Source organism: Aulonocara sp. 'chitande type north' Nkhata Bay, linkage group LG15 (genome assembly GCF_057382095.1).
Source record: "Aulonocara sp. 'chitande type north' Nkhata Bay isolate Kocher_YH1m ecotype deep benthic linkage group LG15, A_spYH_male_GT1.1, whole genome shotgun sequence".
NCBI lineage: Eukaryota > Metazoa > Chordata > Actinopteri > Cichliformes > Cichlidae > Aulonocara > Aulonocara sp. 'chitande type north' Nkhata Bay.
Window position 1 is genome coordinate 28077771 of NC_141358.1, and position 19588 is coordinate 28097358.

A 19588-nucleotide genomic window follows, 5' to 3' on the forward strand; every position below is an offset into this window, starting at 1 on the left:
CAACGCTAGTGGGTCCATTCTTCACTAATGGAAACCTCAAGGCCACTGGATATTTGAAATTGCTACATGATGATGTGTTTCCCTCTTTATGCACTGAAGCTGGCACGTTCCCTGAGTTTTTCCAGCAAGATGGTGCACCACCACATTATGGGTGCCAGGTCCGAGCATTCCTAGATGAACAGTTTCCTGGAAAGTGGATTGGTCATCGTGGGCCAGTTGAAGGGCCCCCAAGGTCTCCCGATCTGACCCCCTTAGACTTTTATCTTTGGGGTCATCTGAAGGCAATTGTCTATGGTGTGAAGATACGAGATGTGCAGCACCTGAAACTGATACTGGATGCCTGTGCTGGCATTTCTCCTGCGGTGTTGCTATCAGTGTGTGAAGAGTGGGAGAAGAGGGTTGCATTGACAGTCCAACACAATGGGCAGCACACTGAACACACATCACAAACTTGTAAATAACTCATGAAAGAATAAAGTTACGTTGAAACCAAGCACACCATTGTTTTTCTTGTGACATTACCAATAAGTTTGATGTGTCACATGGCCCTCTTCCTATTGAAAAAACAAAAGTTGTATCCAAGATGGCCGACTTCTAAATGGCCACCATGCTCACCACCCATCTTGAGGAGTTTGCCCCCTCACATATACTAATGTGCCACAAACAGGACTTTAATATCACCAACCATTCCCATTTTATTACGGTGTATCCATATAAATGGCCCAACCTGTACTTGTACTGTTTTCAGGCTTTAACTGATGGGCTGTTGATTTTTTTTTCAGTGATCAGACTTCTTTGGAGAATGGTAAAAATTAAAAATGCAATCAAAGACCCAAAGGTACCAGTTCATGGCTTTGTAATTTACTTCAAGTATAAAAAATAACTCCTCTTATCATATAAAAAAAAATCACAAAGAGTTCATTTATAAACCTGTCATCAAGGTGAAACCTATTCAAACTCACGTATCTGAAGGCAGAAGACCTTGTTGGTCCATAAATCTGAGCGCTCTAAGGACTCAGCAGGTAAAGTTTAGCCACTGTTCCGAACTTGTTTCGATCAAACAATCAAGTTTTTGTTCTTGTCTCTGGGACGAAGCTAAACGTGTCAGATCCACTTGATTCACTCTGCATCCTGGAGAATGAAGTGATTTCTATCCCGAGTCAAAAGCATCTTTGGAACAGCTCATTCCTTCTGCTGTCCATGACTCCACAGGCTGGAGGCTAGCTGGTCACAGGGACCTGGACCTGCTATGATGGCAGTTCCTCCTCTGCAGCAGCAGTCGGGACATTGATGTTTGGGTCGTCGTCAACCTGGTAACACTTTCCCAGGTTCTTAATAATGTTAAAGTTGGACCGGGCCGTTTCTGCCAGGCTGTTTTCCAAAATCCAACCATCTGATTCCGACTCTGGATCACCCAGCCGGAGAACGTTCTCCATGGCCGTCTGCAGATAACGGACACCTGTCAGAACCAGCAGCTGGTGAAAAAAGGAAATACAGTATGTTTAATCAAGTTTAGACTTCAGTCACAGTGGAGACCACAGTGTGACCAGAAGTATTGTGACTGTGTGCCCCCATCTTGTGATCTCCCTGCCTTTAACATGGTTGCTTTTAAGACACTGAAACTGCTCAGTGTTAAATCTGCAATAAGAGCGTTAGTCTGCTATGGGGATCTTGATTGGATGGGGTCAAGCTGACACTTTTGGTCCCACCTTTTGTAATAATCCAGTGATTAAGGGTGGTAAAACGGTGTGCACATCAGACTGGTATTACTGTACGAAGCTAGGGTCAGACCACATGCTCTCACCCACAGAATGAGCCGAATGTAAATGTGACAAAATTATCATTTATAAACATATAAACACACAAGAGCAGTCAGTTCATTTTATTAACCATGAGCAGTGTTAATCTGTGGCTCAAAAATAAGGGTATAAGAAACACACTCAGTGCAAGCTCGGGATTTACTTCTGTTTTTCTCCAAAAACAACGAGATGAGGCTGAAGGAGGATCAATATGCTCATGATATCAGGGAGAACTCTGCTGATATAAGCTGCTGGGACTGTGCAAGGTCCTGAGATCTAAGTCTCAGGTGAAGCTCAGGATTTATCCAAAAGAGCTGCACGATCACTAAATGAAAGTTGTGTAGAACAGCTGACCTGTGAGGTGAACATTATTTACTGTCAGATCCTAAGGCATCCCTGAGTTCATCAAGGTACTCTTGTTGCTCACATCATTTTTTCTGCAGTGATGGAAACTGAATTGGAGTTCTGTACCCAGGCTCTTGTCTCACATCCGCAGTTAGAAAAGTGCCATGAGGGTGTCTCTGAAAAAACGCTACAGGAATCGTTTGGTGGCTTTCCAGCTGATGCTCGAGCTCCTGTGAAAAGACACTCTCTATTGGTGCTGCTCCACTTCCTCACTTTCATTGTTGGACTCTACCAGCGCAGCTATGCATGAGCCAGAGTACAAAATGATCCATCTTCATCTGATACAAGGCCGTCATCTTCCGAAACCAGCTGATTTACATTCTGTTACTTTAATAGGCTCTCACATTCTTTGGATTAGATTAGTTTATATTTGATTTGCATGTTTACCTCAATATTTGAAAATTTAGCCACATTTAGTGAACATCTGAGATTAGATCATGGCATATATCACAGAAAGTGAGTCTCCTTTAAAACCACAGAGGTCCACGATGGTGGCTTTGCAGATCTTATTGGGGTTTTAAAAAATCTCTTTTTATGGAGCTGATTTGTAAACCTCTGTGCTTTCACTTCTGTTCTGTATGAACCGACGGTTCTAGTTTCAGCAAAATCACCAGTACCTCAAAAAGCCAGATGAGCAGCACGGTGAGGCCGATCGACTGCATGATGCCGGTGTAGTGGTCTAGCAGGGCCTGTCGGCAGCCCCGCCTCCACAGATTCAGCTGCTGGCTTTGCTTGTCTTGGGTCGAGCTGGTGCTGAGATGGTGCTGGATGCAGGGCCAAGGGGAGAAGGTGCTGCAGCAGCTAAAGGGAACACCATCCATCAGGTACTTCCCCTCCACATTACTCCTCATACGACTGAAAGGGAGGAACAGGAACTGTTGCTACTGCATGCAGAGCAGTTAGTCAGTCAATCGTTTCACTAGCTGGGCCCACTTCCTCATTTTAGGTTTGGCAGCACTTTTTAGTAGATAAAGGCAAATGGCTTAATCAAGAATTGAGCTAAGGTTTGGGGAAGGCCTCGATTGAGACTGTCGGTGTCAGGGCTCTGTGTGCGGGCAGGTGGAGATGTGGATCCAAGTGCAGGACTCTCAGACGGAAATATAACTGAAAACCACAGCTTTATTGCTGGCACCAACAAAACAGAAACCAAACATGAACACACTAACTGGAACACACAGGCAGGATCTGAGGGTACGACACGACACTGAGCACAGCAAAACACAGGGCTAATATACACAGGGTGGTAATCAGCGAATGGGCAACAGGAGGGAGACACAGCTGGGAGAGATCAGGGTTAACGAGACGGGGGGAACCAAGCTGCACACACTAACATAAGACAAAGACTTTCACAATAAAACAGGACACATGAATTACTAAACAAGCATGCAGACTTTACACTGAGAGACAGACAGAGAATGACACATGGAACCTGAACTAAACTAAACGTGAGATATAACTGAGAACAAATCCTTAAGCACGGATAAACAGAAACAAGAAATAATCATCATCACTACGAGAATAAGAAAACAATCCATGAAGCAGAATTAAACCGAAATATAATAAACTCAAAATACTGGGTCCAACGGACCCAGAACCGTCACAGTGGGTGGCTCCCGGGCCTGGCAGATCACCATTTACTAATGAGAAGTGAAGAGGTGAAAGAATTGGAAAAAGGGGAGGGAGGGTGGGATTATTGAATTAAATTCAATACATGTTGCAGCTGTTTCTAAGTGATGTTTGTATGCTGTTTGTGGAGTCATGATCTTCCAAGGGATCTCATGATCAAATTTAAAGAAACTAAAGCTGCAGAAACAATTATCACATGTTTTTATCAGAATGATTGATAAAGTTTCTGTCATTGCTAACTTATAACTTATGTTTAATAAGTTATCTGAAGTTATTTGACTGGACCCTATTGGTTAATCCTAATTAATCTATGACACCTGACCTCTGTAGCGTACAGGCTTAACTGCATTAGACCAGTGGCCTAAATCCTTCAGGGGTCAGTCTGCTTACTGTCTGTTGGAAGAGAAACACCCACATTTCCACATAGGTGTTCTATAAACAGGCCTTCAGTTAGAAATAATAAAGTCAGGGGAAGCAGTGTGAACTGTGTGTGAACAACTCACACTGCTGGTAAATAAAAGACTAACTAAACAGACACACAATCAGTCAATGCAGCATCTAATGAAACTTTATTTTAAAGTTGCAGTCGGTCATTTTTAGAAGTTTTTAATAGAAAAAAAGTCTTCATAAATATATACTGATTAATGCGTAATTCCGTCTTCCAACAAGCTGATGCCCTCTGACTCCTCTGACTCATCGACTCTTATCAGACTCTCTTCCAGAGTAAATGGACCTAGACACCGCCGTGTTGCCCTGCCATCTTGAATGCAGTGGCTAAGAATGACATGGCCGTCCCACCTGCATGATGACAATGGAACAGACCAGCCACATAGTACCACAGTTACATTTAATTTATAGATCACAAAGAAAATAAATGTCTTTTTCCTCGTCCCTTATCTCCACCTCATCCCTCTTCCTCCTCACCACAAACCGTATCTTGCTAATTAAAGCCAGGGCTCTGACACATAAAAATGTGCACGAACACACTTATTTATTCCTAAAATTGTCATCCGACTAAACAACAACAACAACAGCCGGTTATAAACCAACATTAAAACAAATGTCCCAAAAATCAAACAGTTTGATTATATTCTCATATGGTATGAGAGTTTATTTGCTAAGTCTCCAAGCCTGAAAACATTAGATCAGCCTTGAAGAAAGTTTCCCAAACACCAGCTAACAGAGGCTAACAGCAGCATTTACCGACAGAAATGTTCAGCAGATCTTCAGCAACTCACCTCAGTATCACAAGTGAGCTCCTCTGACTCATCGACTCTTATCAGACTCTCTTCCAGAGTAAATGGACCTGGACACCAACAGCTGAGATAACAGCAGACTACACTCACTACAACTAATGGACATCCAGAGGTGTTTGTCCTACAGCAGCCACCACAGCTAGGATTATGCACTAAATAAATTGTGAGGGGTAAGAAAAAAGACCTCAGTTCAATCTGCTATCTACTGACATCTAGACTAATATTTTACATATTTTGAACTCTTAATGTACTATCTGATGTAATTTCTAAGATTTTCTACAGTGAAAGGGTTTGTGGAAAGTGTTACGTTATGTTTTGCACTAATACTGGGGGTTTTTCTGACAGACACCTTTAGGCGGGGTGTAGTTTTTAACCTGGTGCGCTTTGGTCTGATACACTCTACTGAAGGACCCTGTACCTGCTACCATATGATGCACATGGTAATTCACATGGTAATTCACAGTAATCAACAAACCCAGAAAGACTCAGCATGTCCTGCTCAACTTACTCTACCACAGCACTGCTGCTCATGTCCAGGTAGCGGCTGCTGATCCACTGGATGTGGAACCAGTCTCGGTATCCTGTGTTCCCACAGCACTGGAACTGGATCTGCAATAGGTCCACAGTTCTCTTCAGGTTGCAGCGGCCCGGAGTGTCTGTGTCTTTATAGTATCGCATGGCATTCCTCAGGCCCATAAACAGGGATTCCTCCATTTGACTGCGAATGCCGTAGCACATGAGCGCCCCTGCCAGGACGCAAGAGGTGAAGAAGAAGGTGCATATGATGTACGGCATCATCACCAGCTTCCAGCGCAGGAACTTGTTTGTGTCGGCACAGTCCAGGCAGATCTTGCCACCGAAAAAGTTGATGCAGCAGGCTGCTAGTCCTGTGGTGATCAGCATATCTGGCACATAGAGGATTCCCTGCTCCGACATCACTTCTTGCCATTTGTGAATCTCTACTCTGAGGAACAAGCCAAGGCCAAAGAGGATAGTTCCTGTCACTACAGAAATCCAATTAAGCAGCCAGAGAACCTCAGCTAGCTTCTCTCTCTCCACCTTGCTAAATGTCACCTTCCCAACTGCCATGACCGTTCTCAGGTTTCTGAGTGACTCACGGCTAAGAAGCTGCTAACATGGCCAAAAGGTGGCCACCCTCAGTGTGCATGAACACTTTTGACCACAAGGTGCTGCATAACAATCTACTGTCAGGCTGTCTGAGCTAAAAAGTTTATGTTCTACATAACAACATGACAGCATATTGTTTGTGCATATGCCTTTTTGTTTCAAAACTGAAACTTGTTTACAAATTAATATAATTTTAAGCCACCAAATTCATCATTCTCACTTCATTTGCTCACAGCTGAAGCTTCTAAAGGCCCACCGACTGAAATATTTAAGGTTGCACTTTTCATGAATATCAATCATTTATGATTGTTAAATGATTGATAAAACACAGAAAAACACAACAGGAGATAAGATGTACCACAATGTAAGGAGTGTTTTGTAAATCAATTGTGAGCGTGAATATGTAAAGACGAAGGCACAGAGCAATCAGGCTTTTTAGAAGCTGGTTGTGTGCACTCTGACTGGTTTCGAATCAGGCCTTCATTTCATCTCTTCAAAATAAGAAAAACTTCCCTTTGGACAAACAGTTCTGAGAACTAGTCTAAACTAAGGTGTTTGGATCTTGCTGTCATGAACCATCAGGCAGATGGGGTATGGTGGCTCAATTGTGAAGTCCACACAGGTGCGAGAGGTTCAGAGGTCAGAGGTCAGGCTTCAGTGAGGACTTTTCTTTAAATGAAAGCTGCAGGATGGAGCAGGAAGGAGGCTGCTGCCCGCTGAGTGTCATAAGCAGCTTACAGAGATATTTTAGGCACTCCTGACTGCAGACCACAACTTGACATGATCAGCATTAGAGCACTGCGGGGAAGAAAGAAGGTCAGTTTATCAAAACTGGCACAAATACTAAGAACCACCATCATCAGAATCCCAGCTGTGTGATTCCCAGAGGATTAAGAATCATATAGACACACCCATTAGCGTTGACTTAGATGAAATAACTCCAACTTAGGTCTAACTGATGCTTTTACACTGCACAAACAAAGACAGATGTAAACATCTACTAATCCAAATGTTCTTTCTTTTGTCTGCCGAGGTCCATGAATGCTTTCCAAAGCATAAGACTATACATTTCTACAACATGCACGAACTGAAGGCATTTTTTTTCTTTTCATTATTATAAATCAGAAGAAAGTGCAAAGATGAGACGAGCTAAGGATGCTAGCTGTCAGGCAGCACATATACACTTATCCAATCAGCCAATACTATGCCCACAATACAACACATGGCAAAATCTTTACCTTGGGTAGTGAAATCTAACACCTGCTGCTAGTCCATTGTCGTGCTGATCTCCCGCTATCCCGGAGCAAGGTGAGCTCTGACACAAAGCAAATATTGAAGCTGAGAAGAGCAATTTTGAAGTGCCTGTTAACTCACCATCCTGTACTTCTAATCCCCTTACAGATAATCAGCTGTAATAAGCTGACACAATCTCCAACCCTCGACTCACCAGCTAGGCCTTCAGCAGAAAGACACATCCACTCTTTAAATCATGCTGATCTGAACATATTGCAAGAGTATATTAGGAGGGAGGGGGAGAGCAGATGATGGAGTAGAGATGAGGAGGATGGGGTCAGTTAAGCTCCTGTGGAAAAGATAGGAGAAGGGAGTGTATACGGTAGTGACATATTTCTTAATAAGTAAGTGGTTTAACCCTATTTGCTAATATTATTTAATTCAACATGTTTTACACATAATCACCTGTTATTTGTGAGGGATGGACACGTTTGGGGATAGTTGGGATGACGTGTTGCTTCAGGTTATATTCATTCAGAAAGTTTAAAGCTTTTCAGTTTCTTTGTACAAGTGGTTGTATTCCTCTAATATCCAATCTTTTTCTGTGAAACTCCACAACAGCATGAAATTAGGAAATTCAAGGACTCCGTGCTGTGCAACTTGTAGACTTTCCTAACAGAAATTTGTGTCATGAACATAACTGTCACTATCAGTTTTCAATCATCCTATTTTGTTTTATTTTAACTGCAACCAAACAGAAGACAGCATTGACTGTAGCAAGCACAACTATCAGCATCCTCATGTACAGACATGTGTAGACATATGCTCCAAATCATAATCCCCAGAGTTTCTCCTTTAGTCAGCGATCTCTCTGACTAAAGGAGAAATTGCGCGAAGCACCTAAATAAACACATGAACTCAGATTCACATCACTGCATCTCAGTTTATTGACGTAGCATACATGATATGAAGATAGCCTGTTACATTAACTGCAGGTAAAAGATGCTGAAGAAATACATGCACAGTGAGAAAAATATGTTTATTCAAGGCTGATTAAAAGGAAGCAAGCTGATCAAAGCCTTTACTACAGACTAACAAAACAAAGCATTTAATGATGTAAGCACACGCCATCAGTACCTTCAGTGAGAATCTGTAGAATGTAGAAAAGTCACTGGTTTATACAAGCACAATAACATGAACACAAATGATGTTTTTGGCTTAAGTCATTCTGAAAACTTGGTTAACTGTAAAAAGGAGAAAAATATTAACTCTTCCCAACCCAAAAATTACAGGTACCGTTAGGGTTCTTTGAATTAATAGATTTGAATAACCCACTAAGTAAGTAAGTAAAACTTTATTTTTATAGCACTTTTCACAGACAGATGTCACAAAGTGCTTCACGAGAGAGGTAACAAAAACACAATATAATCATAAATACATCATAAACGCCCCGCTCTAATTAAAGGTATGACACCACAATATCACTGTAAAAACTACACCTTCATTACTATGATTTTTAAGGTTCATTCATAAAAACTTTCTCCAAACAAACTATTGAAGAACTGAGATTTCTGCCACACTGTGAAATAAAAAAGGCTGGAGAGTCTAACATGAATAATTAAGAGGCTTTTAGAAATCTTTACTGTCTATGAATCCAGGTGTTAGCTATAGAAATGCACAGCAACTGACCAGTATAACCATAAATTATATCCACACTGGTGAATGCACCATCTGTTTTTCATATGTGTCTTGATCTATTATTATAGGTCATCGATCTGTCCATGTCATTCAGGCAGAGACCATGCTGTGGAGACACTCTATGTAGACCCACAGCATCTTCTCACACAGTATAACACACAAAAATAAAATAGAATAAAAATGAAATAGAATATAAAAACAGTAAAACGTGGCAAAAAAAAGTTTCACATCTGTTTTAATAGATTTTAACAGAATATCCTGAGACGTCAGAATGAAAGTAGACCAGTTACTTTCTGGCCGTTGTCCCCTTCTGGCCGCCTGTGCCTCAATTTTATTCTGCAACCTAGACATCCACATTACTCACACTCTCACATAACACATACATATAGGGCCTTGGGGGTGGGCATGTTTTACAGCATCCAGAGGATGGTCGGTGTATTCCAACCCACTTCTGGCACTGGTGCCCTACCCTCAATTTTAAATGCATATAGACACTAAGGGTTTTCGGGAGGAGCCGTGCTGCTCTCTGAGAGGAAGCAAGTACCATGCTCTCCTGTGTTTTAAATGCACTTTAGAACAGCACACAGCAACACTACATATGAGCGGGCGTAGGGAGGTTTGGGGTCTTCACTCACCCCGGTTCTGTTAGCCGTCAGGGCTGGGGGGCTGGGAGGAGGTGCTGGCCATCAGATTGGGGTCTGGGATGCGGGGCCTCCCTGCTACTGCAGATAAGGAGGTGGTCCGCTTGCCTCCATCCCAGAGAGAAGGGTTACATCTCCTGGGTTTAGGTGCGGCTTGCCCCTCTGGGGGCGGGGGTACCTGGACCTGGGATATAGAGTATGTTTGGGGAGTGCGACTGTCTGTGCAGTGTCTATTTGTGTCTGTCTACACATTGGGTGAGTGCCGAGTATTTGGTTGTGCATATGGGGGTGGGAATGCATGTTTGTGTCCGCGTGCGCCTGTTCGTCTGTGTCTATATGTCAGGTTGGGTCTTAGACTCAACCTCTCTGGGTACATCTCAGGCCCTCCAAAGTACGGAGGCCTATCTCCCCTCACCACACCCCCTGCCGGTGGCTGATGCCCTCAGACATTGGTGTGTTGGTGGTCCTTGTCGTCTTGGGCTGGTCGCTCATTTATGTACCGGCTCACTCCTGGAGGCCGATTGGCGGGGCCTGGCACCTGTGGCCCGCCTGGGCCCCTTCCGGGGGATGGGATGCCCTCAGGCCTCTGGCCTCTGGGCCTGAAGCTCGGTCCTCTCTGGCACAGCTGGTTGCCGACAGAGCCCGTGGGCACGCCACTGCAACCCCCTCTGGCCTCTGCTCCGTAGCTGCTGGGTGACCTCTCGTTTGGGGCTCTACTCAGCTCTTCCCAGGAGGGTGGCACGGTTTCCCCCCTTTTGGTGGTCCTCCTCGGGTCCTTGTATTCTGGGGCCTCTGTATATATGGGGCCTGGATCTCCTCCATACCTGCTTCATACCCTGGTGGACGGGGCTGTGGCTCCCCACACTCCCTAGCAGATCGTTACATGGAGAAACCTTTGGAATACATGCATGCTGATCCACACAGGTATGCACACAGGTGTACACACGGGTGTTCACAGACACGGACTACACCTTTCTTGGCTGCTGCCTCAAAGCACATTGTGCGCAGTCTATCTTGTGTGCTGCACAATAGCGTTTAATATTTAGTATCTTCTGTTATCTACTGCTAGCTAATTTATTGTGATGGCGCTGTTTTTATTATGTTGCTCTTTTTTTGTTTGCTTTCTCTTCTGTTTTTTTTTTTTCTCCATACAGGTAATCCAGGTGTTTTGTTTGTTTTTCTTTCTTTCTTCCCCCCTTTCTCACCGTCTCTTCTCCCCTCTGGTTTTCTTTCTCTCCCTCTCTTTCTTTCATTCTTTCTCCCTGTTCTATCCCCCAGTCATGTCTGTCCCGTTTGTAGCAACCGAAAATAAAATAAATTCATAATTATAATAAAGGTCAATCAAATGGACCAATATGGCGAGGCCATGATGATCCACTTGGTAAAATAAATCCGCTTGGCATCTTTCTTGGCCTTAAGACAACAATTCTGATGGCTAAAGATCCAAATGGGACACACACAAAAAAAAAAGAAAGTAGACCAGTTAGGATTAGCATCATAGCCATCAAAGCCATCATAAAAAAAATATTTGTAAAAGCAGGGAGTCATTACATTTGTATGTTATAATGTACAGTACATTTCCTATGATAAACATGTGTATGGCGTTATTTTTATGCCACTATTCTGAGCGCACGTAAAAAACATTTGCAGGTGCAAGTGTTGCATTTTGAGGAGAAATTTATTTTGAATGAAGAAAAGCTAAATTTAAGTGAACAAAATTCATTGCTGCTTGCAAAAAATGTATTTCAGTGTTTGCTATTATCCATACACACACACAATAGCAGCCTCTCTCTCTCAGTTTTTGTATTTGCGCTTGCTCGTAAAACATTAGAGCACTTATGCAAATATGTGATGTCTTGATAAATCGAGCAGATATTTGAAGTTTACACAGCACCATTCTCGCATGAAAATATCTTAAAAGTTTATTTTGTGACCCAGAAAGAGTAATATTTCAAACTCCGCCACTCTGTGTTCCTCCGCCACTGCTTCGTTTGAGTTTTGGACGAAATGGATTCTGGAATATTGCATTTCGTCATTTTGAGCTGATTGGAGACCAAAACAGCCAATCAGATTTTTTTGCATCCACATCTGTGATTGGCTGGTTTTGTGGCACAAATATAACGGTGTACAGAAAGAGTTGAACGCGCACAGGCAGAAATGTTGAGAGTGCAAGCAACACATTGTAAGCAAGCGCAATTGCAAAAACTGAGCGAGAGGCGCTGCTATTGTGTGTGTGTATGGATAATAGCAAACACTGAAATACATTTTTTGCACACAGCAATGAATTTTGTTCACTCAAATTTAGCTTTTCTTTGCTCAAAATAAATTTCTCCTCAAAATGCAACACTTGCACCTGCAACTTTTTTTCACGTGCGCTCAGAATAGTGGCACAAAAATAACACCATACATGTCTGTCAACTGCTGGCAAGTTTGTATTCACAGCCCCTTCCAATACTGTCATACATGTCATGCATTTATGACCATGGGGTAAAAAAAAAAAAAAAAAAAAAAAAAAGGATTACATTATTTTCAGCTCTTTGGTAGGACATTCATTCATTCACCACCAAACGTCTGGTGACCACCTCTCTGTTATGCAGAATCAGTAGGAGGGTAACTGCTACATGGTCCTTTGGTTTATAGTCTGTGGTGTGCAGAGTGAAAACCACCATCAGCAGTAGTTTGCAGTCAGGAGCAGACTCTCTCCTACAACTCACACAGAGATGCAGTGGACTCATATGACCAGAACCCAAACCCGAACCCAAAGGCAGGGTAGACTGGTTCGGTGAATGTGGTGTGGAAGGTGTGCAGGAGGGACAGTTTTTCCGAGCAGACTCGGTAGAAGGACACAGTACCAGCAGGACAGTCCACATACACTGCTATTCTTTTAGGTAGAGTAGCACCATAGGGAAGATAGACAACATGTTCTCTCTTGTTGTGCCAAAAAGAATATTTCTCTTGAGTGCAGATTAGACTCCAGCACTGGTCATTCCACCCGAGCCTGCAGTCCGCACTGTTCCCTTTCCTGCTGATTCTTTTGTACGTCACTGCTATGACAACTTGCCCTTCCCTCTCCACCTCCCAGTAACAACGACCAGTCAGACCATTTTTACACAGCACCTGCCAGCAGCAGTAGTCAAACCTCTCTGGATGATTTGGATAGGGCTGTTCCTCTTTCACCACAGTCACCTTCTTGTTGTCGTCAGACAGTTTGAGGTTTCTGTGCGCTGTATTTGGATCCAGTTCAAGCCCACAGAAATCTGAAAGAAACAACAGCACAAAGTATTATTCTATCATCCAACCACAGACTCACAAAACAAATATTTTTTGTTTTTTGGAGGTATGAGTGACCACATTTGAAGGTGGTTCGACACCCATCTGCTCCAGTCTGTGTGGCAAACAGTGTTGGGGAGTAACGGAATACATGTACCGCCGTTACGTATTTAGAATACAAAATATGAGTAACTGTATTCCGTTACAGTTACCGTTTAAAAAGGTGGTATTCAGAATACAGTTACTTTGTTGAAATAAATGGAATACACTGGGGTACTTTCCTGTTTCATTTTGTCCCGGGTCAGGACTGTTTGGGTTTTGTTTGACAGCTACGTTCTTTTGTTCCAGGCGGCAGCGTTACGGTTGCCATGGTTACAGGGCGACGCTCTCTCTCTCTGCGACTGTGTGTTTCCTGGGTGAGAGAGCGCCTTTTCGTTGTTGTTGTTGTTGTGCTAAGCTAACAGGCAGAATGCTACAAGCATAGCTCTAAAGAATGTAGCATCATGTTCAGTGTAGTCCGTGCTGCTGGGAGAATGGACTGCCATACACGTTATGTGTCTGTGAGCGCTAGGAGGGAGAAAAAGGGGAGTGGAAAGGTACGAGCAGTCATCGAGCAAAAACGGGAGCTGGAAGCATGTAAATATAATAATAACCACTGCAGCCAAGAAGAGTGCCTGACGAGCCCAGTTGTAAGTAAGCTATTAAGACTCGACTGTACACTGTGTTCGTGTTTTCCTCCGAAAACAACAAGTTCCGTTGGAGCAGCCTTTCAACGCCTCTCTCTGTCTGTCGCAAGAAAAGTTGACCCACACAACAAAGTAGAGCTATTTTTCGGCTACCAGCCGACAGGGACCCCGCCGTATTATGCTGGGCTTACACTGTGCGATTTTTTCAGTCGCGCGATTCAGCTCCTGCTCAAACTGTACGGTTGACTCGCAGGGGTTAGAAGTTCATAGGTCACGATGCAGGGTCTCACACTATACGGCCCGATGCTCTGATGCGACCTGAGTGCTCACACTGTGCGTCCATAAAAATGAAGGTTATAACAGAAATTCTGTCGCTCGCTCTCCCTCTCCGTCTTTCACTCACACAGACACACCACCACCATCAACTTTGCTAAATTGCTAATGAAAAACATTGGTCAGGCAGCTGTGATTGAGCAGCAGTGTCGATCCAACTATTTTCACGGTTGTTGTGGTCGTGATAATTTTGTGAGGCCACATCGAAAGGGCTCGGATGGTTCTACAGGTTGTGCCTCCATCGCTTGTGTCCAGATCACACGCTGCACTGCCTTGCTACGCCGTCTTTTTCGCTGACATTTGTGTTTGCGCGTGCGCAGTGTGGCAAACTGCGGTGACACCCTCACGACCAAGCGATTGATGATCGGGAGCTGGTCGTGAGGTGTCAATCGCTTCTCGTTACCCCACGTATACTACACGATGCACGACGCACGATGAAGGCCAAAATCGGGCCGATCGCCAAAACGATCGCACGACTCAAAAATCGGCTCAAAATGGGCCAAAAATCGCACAGTGTGAGCCCAGCATTAGTCAGAGGTCCCTTTACTACAGTTCGGAGTCGCGGACCTTCAGTAATAGTAATAAATCACACAGCAATAGTACATTCACGTTGTTGTAAAAAGCATGATAATATTGTAGCGGGTCAGGGCTGTTCGGGGTTCTGCTTGTACAGTTATGTTTTGTGTATGTTGCCATGGTGACGGGTGACGCCCTCTCGCTGCGACGGTTGTCGTGTCCAAATTCATGGGCTGCATTCTCCTGAGGCCGCATTTGTAGACCGATTACGTCACAGCGACGCGCCGAAGGCTGTCCAAATTCGTAGACCCCTCCGAATGCAGCCGACAAATGCGTGCTCCTTTTTCCGAATTTGAAGGATGGGTCGGGTGTGTCCTTCGTGGCCCACCATATCCCAGAATTCATAGCGTGGCCCAGCCAAGCTCCAGTTTCCGGCTAATGGCGGCCGCTACTAAGTTTTAAAAATTACTCTTATTAATCTTTCTGGGTCACGAAATAAACTTTTAACATATTTTCAGGCGAGAAAGTAGCTGTGTAAACATCAAATATCTGCTCGGTTTATCAAGATATCGCATCTTTGCTAAAGTGCTTCGACGTTTTCGGAGACGTCTGCTACCCACCAGCTCGATAGCTAGCCGGGAGCTCGAGGGTTACTGATGCGGCCGAGAATGGCACAACTCCCGGCACATCATTTTCAGATCACCGCGGACTTTCGCTGCTCGGGTTAAACGTTGTCAGCCGGTGATCAGCTGTGATCAGCTGATCACGGGGCCGGGGTTAAAAGAGAGACGCCACCCACCTGTTCGCCGCTCAGACATCATTCTCTTCGTGTCAGGAGCTCCGAAACTCTGCCGACGTCAGTCTCCGCCTGATTCAGCAACCGTGAGTGATTATCCCTTCAATCCTTTTTCTCTTCCCGGCTCCGCTCGCTCTCTGTCGGTAACGACCGTTCCGAAGCCACGCTTCGTGCACTGATCGTTACTAGAATAACTGCGTGCCTGCTCCAAACCCACCGCTAGCCTTCGCCGCGCTTGGGTCTAGCCAGCACGCCACACGGGCACGCCGAATTACTGTGTGTAACCCGCCCGGCCGTGACAAACGTAATATATAAGTCACTTAGACAACCTAAAAATGTTATTGTTGGGCTTTTTTCAGTGTTTTGTTTGTTCGTGAGTAAATCGGTTTGGCTGAGATTAAAGTTATTAGATTAGATAAAATAAAACTTTATTAATCCCCCGGGTGGGTTCCTCCTTGGTTTTTACACAGCTGACTAAACGTCAAACAGAAAACTGATTAAACAGAAGTGTGAGATGGCCGAGAGTTTACTCCAGTGTCCTGTTATATTTTAGACAGCAAGGAGCAGACGGCTGAGTTTATTAAACTCCGAGACAGCGGTGACGCTAATCAGAAGGCTAGACCATCCAATTTCACGGCCGTTTACTTCCGGCCTACCCGATCTTCTGAGGACCCGGCCCTCGTAGACCGCGAAGGCCGGGTCCTCAGGAGAATGCAGCCCATGAATTTGGACACGACCGGTGTGTCCTTCCGGGGTCAGAGGGCGCCCTATGTGTGTTGTGGTTGCCGCGCTGAGCAGTTAGCTAGTGGCAGTGTGTTCTTCTGCAAATGTAATAAACGGCTGTGCTCCCTGGCTAGCTCACGGGAAGCAAGACCAAACGATACCTCCGTCTCCTCCTTGTCTGAACTCGCCACAATATATTAAGTAATCCAAAGTATTCAGAATATGTTACTGTCATTGAGTAACGTAACAGAATAGGTTACAGAATACATTTTGGGGCATGTATTCTGTATTCTGTAATGGAATACATTTTAAAAGTAACCTTCCCAACACTGGTGGCAAATACCCTTGGGCAAGATACTAACCCCAAGTTGACCGATCAGAGTAAGAATATGTGTGAATGTTAGATAGGACTTACATAGAAAGAGCATAGAATATGTGGGAAAGATAGGGTAGAAAAGCACTGTTTAAGAACCAGTCCATTTACCATTTACACTGACACAGACATCTGCTATTTGGTGATATGTGAAATTACAATTCTAGAAATTCATTCATCAAAACTGGAGCTCATACTACTTGAACAGTGAGTTAGTAAAACTAACCACACAGCCGCCATATTATTTGTCAGATAATTGCATTAAAAATGCTGCAAAAGGCACAAACATAGCCAAAATATCCAGTTTACGGACTCCAATTAGCTGAAATGAATCCTAACAGACTATTGACCATGACTAAACAGTGAAGGAGGTCATGACCCTAATACTGCAAAGCTGGTTTTTGCAGATTAGTTCCTCTTTACATCATAGGAAAATTGAAATTTTAATATATGAATGTTTCTTACACTTCCTCAGACCAGGTTTCAGTCGCTGTTCTCCACAATGGTCCAACCTGAGGGAGGAAAAGTCGAAAAATAATTTATTTTCTCATTTATTTATTTCTACTGTTGAGTTTTTAATAATAATTTATTATTTAGGGCCCCATTTATGGAACGCCAGGACTGCCATAATGAATTAATTAAATACACCATTAAATAATTAATTAAATGTGGCAATATTTAATTAAAATTGGAATTAATTAATTAAATAAATAGTTATGACACATGTAATTAATTAATTATTGACACATTTAATTAATTATTTATGTATTTCACATTTTAATTAATTAATTATTGACACATGTAATTAATTAATTATTGACACATTTAATTAATTATTTATGTATTTCACATTTTAATTAATTATTGACACATTTAATTAATTATTGACACATTTAATTAATTATTTAATGATATATTTATTTATTTCATTTTGGCAGTCCTGGCGCCTGGCTCTCATCTTGAAATAATTTTATCTGTCAGCCTCACCCATCAAACTTAGGGGGCGGGGTTAACGCTGATCGAGTCAAAACCATTGCTTTGGCCTGGTGGCCATTGTTTCTAGCACACAACAACCGGCATGTGGAAGCTAACAGAACTGAGTTTTGAAAAACCCTGTTTGTGTGTCACCAAATACCGTTTTAATATTTTTTTTTTTAGCCGAGAATGTAGTGGTTTAATCTTCATGTGTCTGGTCGGTTTGTCAAGATACAGCCTCTTTGCAAAAGTGTTTCGATGATTTCGGAGATGTCTGCCCAGTCTCACGGCAAAGCGTGGGATAGACCCGTTCGCCTCGCAAGCAATCCCACCGACAAAGCGCAGGCCCCGGTACACAGCTGTAGTAACCCCCGCTGACTTCTTTTACTGAGGTTATATTTATCGGTGTTTTATTTCCTGATGTTCTTATGTAGGGCTGAACGATTATGGAAAATAATCTAATTGCGATTTTTTTTTTTTGCCCCAATATTGCGATTGCGATGCGATATGCGATTATTTTTTAAGGTCTTTGTCTTCTGTATTATTAAACAAAGACAAGCAATACATCATATAGTATGGCCAATACTATATTACATTAATTTTAAACTGTTCTTTCCTGGAAGACAGACCTCTGTTATGATGACATGAGGTGATGCATGAATTGATGACTGACATTTTTATTTAACTTCTTCAATCACAACAGTATATTTGAACATACACAATAGTTTATTTTTAGCTTACAAACATCTGAGCATAAAGTGCTGACAAGGAACTGGTGTAAACATTAAAATGAAAGTCAGTGCAATGTGCAGATTGCAGAAATATACATAAAAAAAAAATCAGTGGCTTTACCACACTCAGTTTTTCGACATCTGTGAACTACTAGACAGTCATTCAATTAAAAAATAATATTAAATAAATAAAACTAATAAATAAAAAATACACACATCTTACTGATCTCTGCAGTCAGTAACATTACACATAAAGTGCAAACATAATAGCAATTGTATAAACACACACACAAACACGCCTTTAAAATTTAAAGGCGTGAAATTGGACGGTCTAGCCTTCTGATTAGCTAATGTGGAGCAGGGAAATTATTTTACTGCTATTGTTAAATAATTGTCATCATTACCATTGCATTAATAATAAAATTTGGAGTTTATATTGCATTCAGGGGTTAAACAGTGTCTCTTTCAGAAAGACTGAGTTGCAGGCTGACAGGAAGTTGTATGCAGAAGTGAAAGCAGATAGTTATTTTGAGCCGCAGGCTAAGACGAGGCTTTAACAATGTAACAGATAGCTTTAAGAAGGCTTTAAGGTTTTATGCACACAGGTATTAAATTAACTTTGTATTCCAGGTGCAGTTATAACTATTTTATACATACTGCATATCTGTGCTTATTTGAGTTGATGTTCAGGTTCTTTAAAGGTCTTAAGCTTCATCTAGTGAGAGTGTCTAGATGATACATGCTGAGGGAAAACTAGAACATAGAAGGAATTGCAATACATGCTTACAAAACACTTATATATTAGATCATTTTATATTAAGGTTTTAGTAGAGGTTCTTGGTTAAAACATTTATTTAGTAGAAGACATACACATAGTCTCAGTGAGCTTCTGGTCTGGTAAAAGGTCAGAAGTGCAACAGGTGAATTGAGAAAGAGCATTTGAGGACGAGACACAGACAGTAGGTGAAGAGGTGACACAAAGAGCATGTGAGGTCGTGACACACACACACATAGAGTTAAATTTATTTAGAGGAACCGTCCTTGTTGTCTCGGCAAGAAAGAGGAACAATTCATTTTAAGATAAGAACGGAAAGTACCAAGCCATGAAAATAGAAGATGATTTTCTGGGTGAAAAGTCATGATGATGTTGATCTGATCTATGTATAAAATGTACCGGTGACGCATGAAGGGGCGTCAGTAAATAAACCCTGATGCTATAAAATATCTGTTCATGCTTTGATTAAGTCGAAGACTACTTCCTGTCTGCGTACAGAGTTGTCTTCCCACACGTGTGTTCATTAAAATCATTGTTTGACCAAAGACCTACTGGACCATGGGTGGTGTGTACTCTCCTTCCTCAACTTTGAATCTTAACATTTGGGGGCTCGTCCGGTGGTTG

General features: G+C 42.6%; 2 protein-coding genes across 2 annotated transcripts in view; both read right to left on the minus strand.

Moving 5' to 3' along the window:
* Positions 1-839: 839 nt before the first annotated feature.
* On the minus strand, positions 840-7651 carry LOC147313307 (photoreceptor outer segment membrane glycoprotein 2-like). Its single transcript, XM_086265349.1, has 4 exons — positions 7453-7651; positions 5595-7012; positions 2822-3059; positions 840-1475 (listed from the first exon to the last, which is right to left on the minus strand). The coding sequence occupies exons 2-4, from the start codon at positions 6173-6175 to the stop codon at positions 1248-1250; spliced, it is 1047 nt and encodes a 348-aa protein (XP_086121475.1). The 5' UTR covers positions 6176-7012; positions 7453-7651; the 3' UTR covers positions 840-1247.
* Positions 7652-12128: 4477 nt separating this feature from the next.
* The window catches only part of LOC147313308 (NACHT, LRR and PYD domains-containing protein 3-like), a 30666-nt gene continuing 23206 nt past the window's right edge, over positions 12129-19588 (minus strand). Inside the window, exons 7-8 of the mRNA XM_086265320.1 lie at positions 16949-16995; positions 12129-13043 (exon numbers count right to left, since the gene is read on the minus strand). Of these exons, the coding sequence (XP_086121446.1) occupies positions 12490-13043; positions 16949-16995 (601 nt within the window). The 3' untranslated portion in view covers positions 12129-12489. The remainder of the gene's footprint in view (positions 13044-16948; positions 16996-19588) is intronic.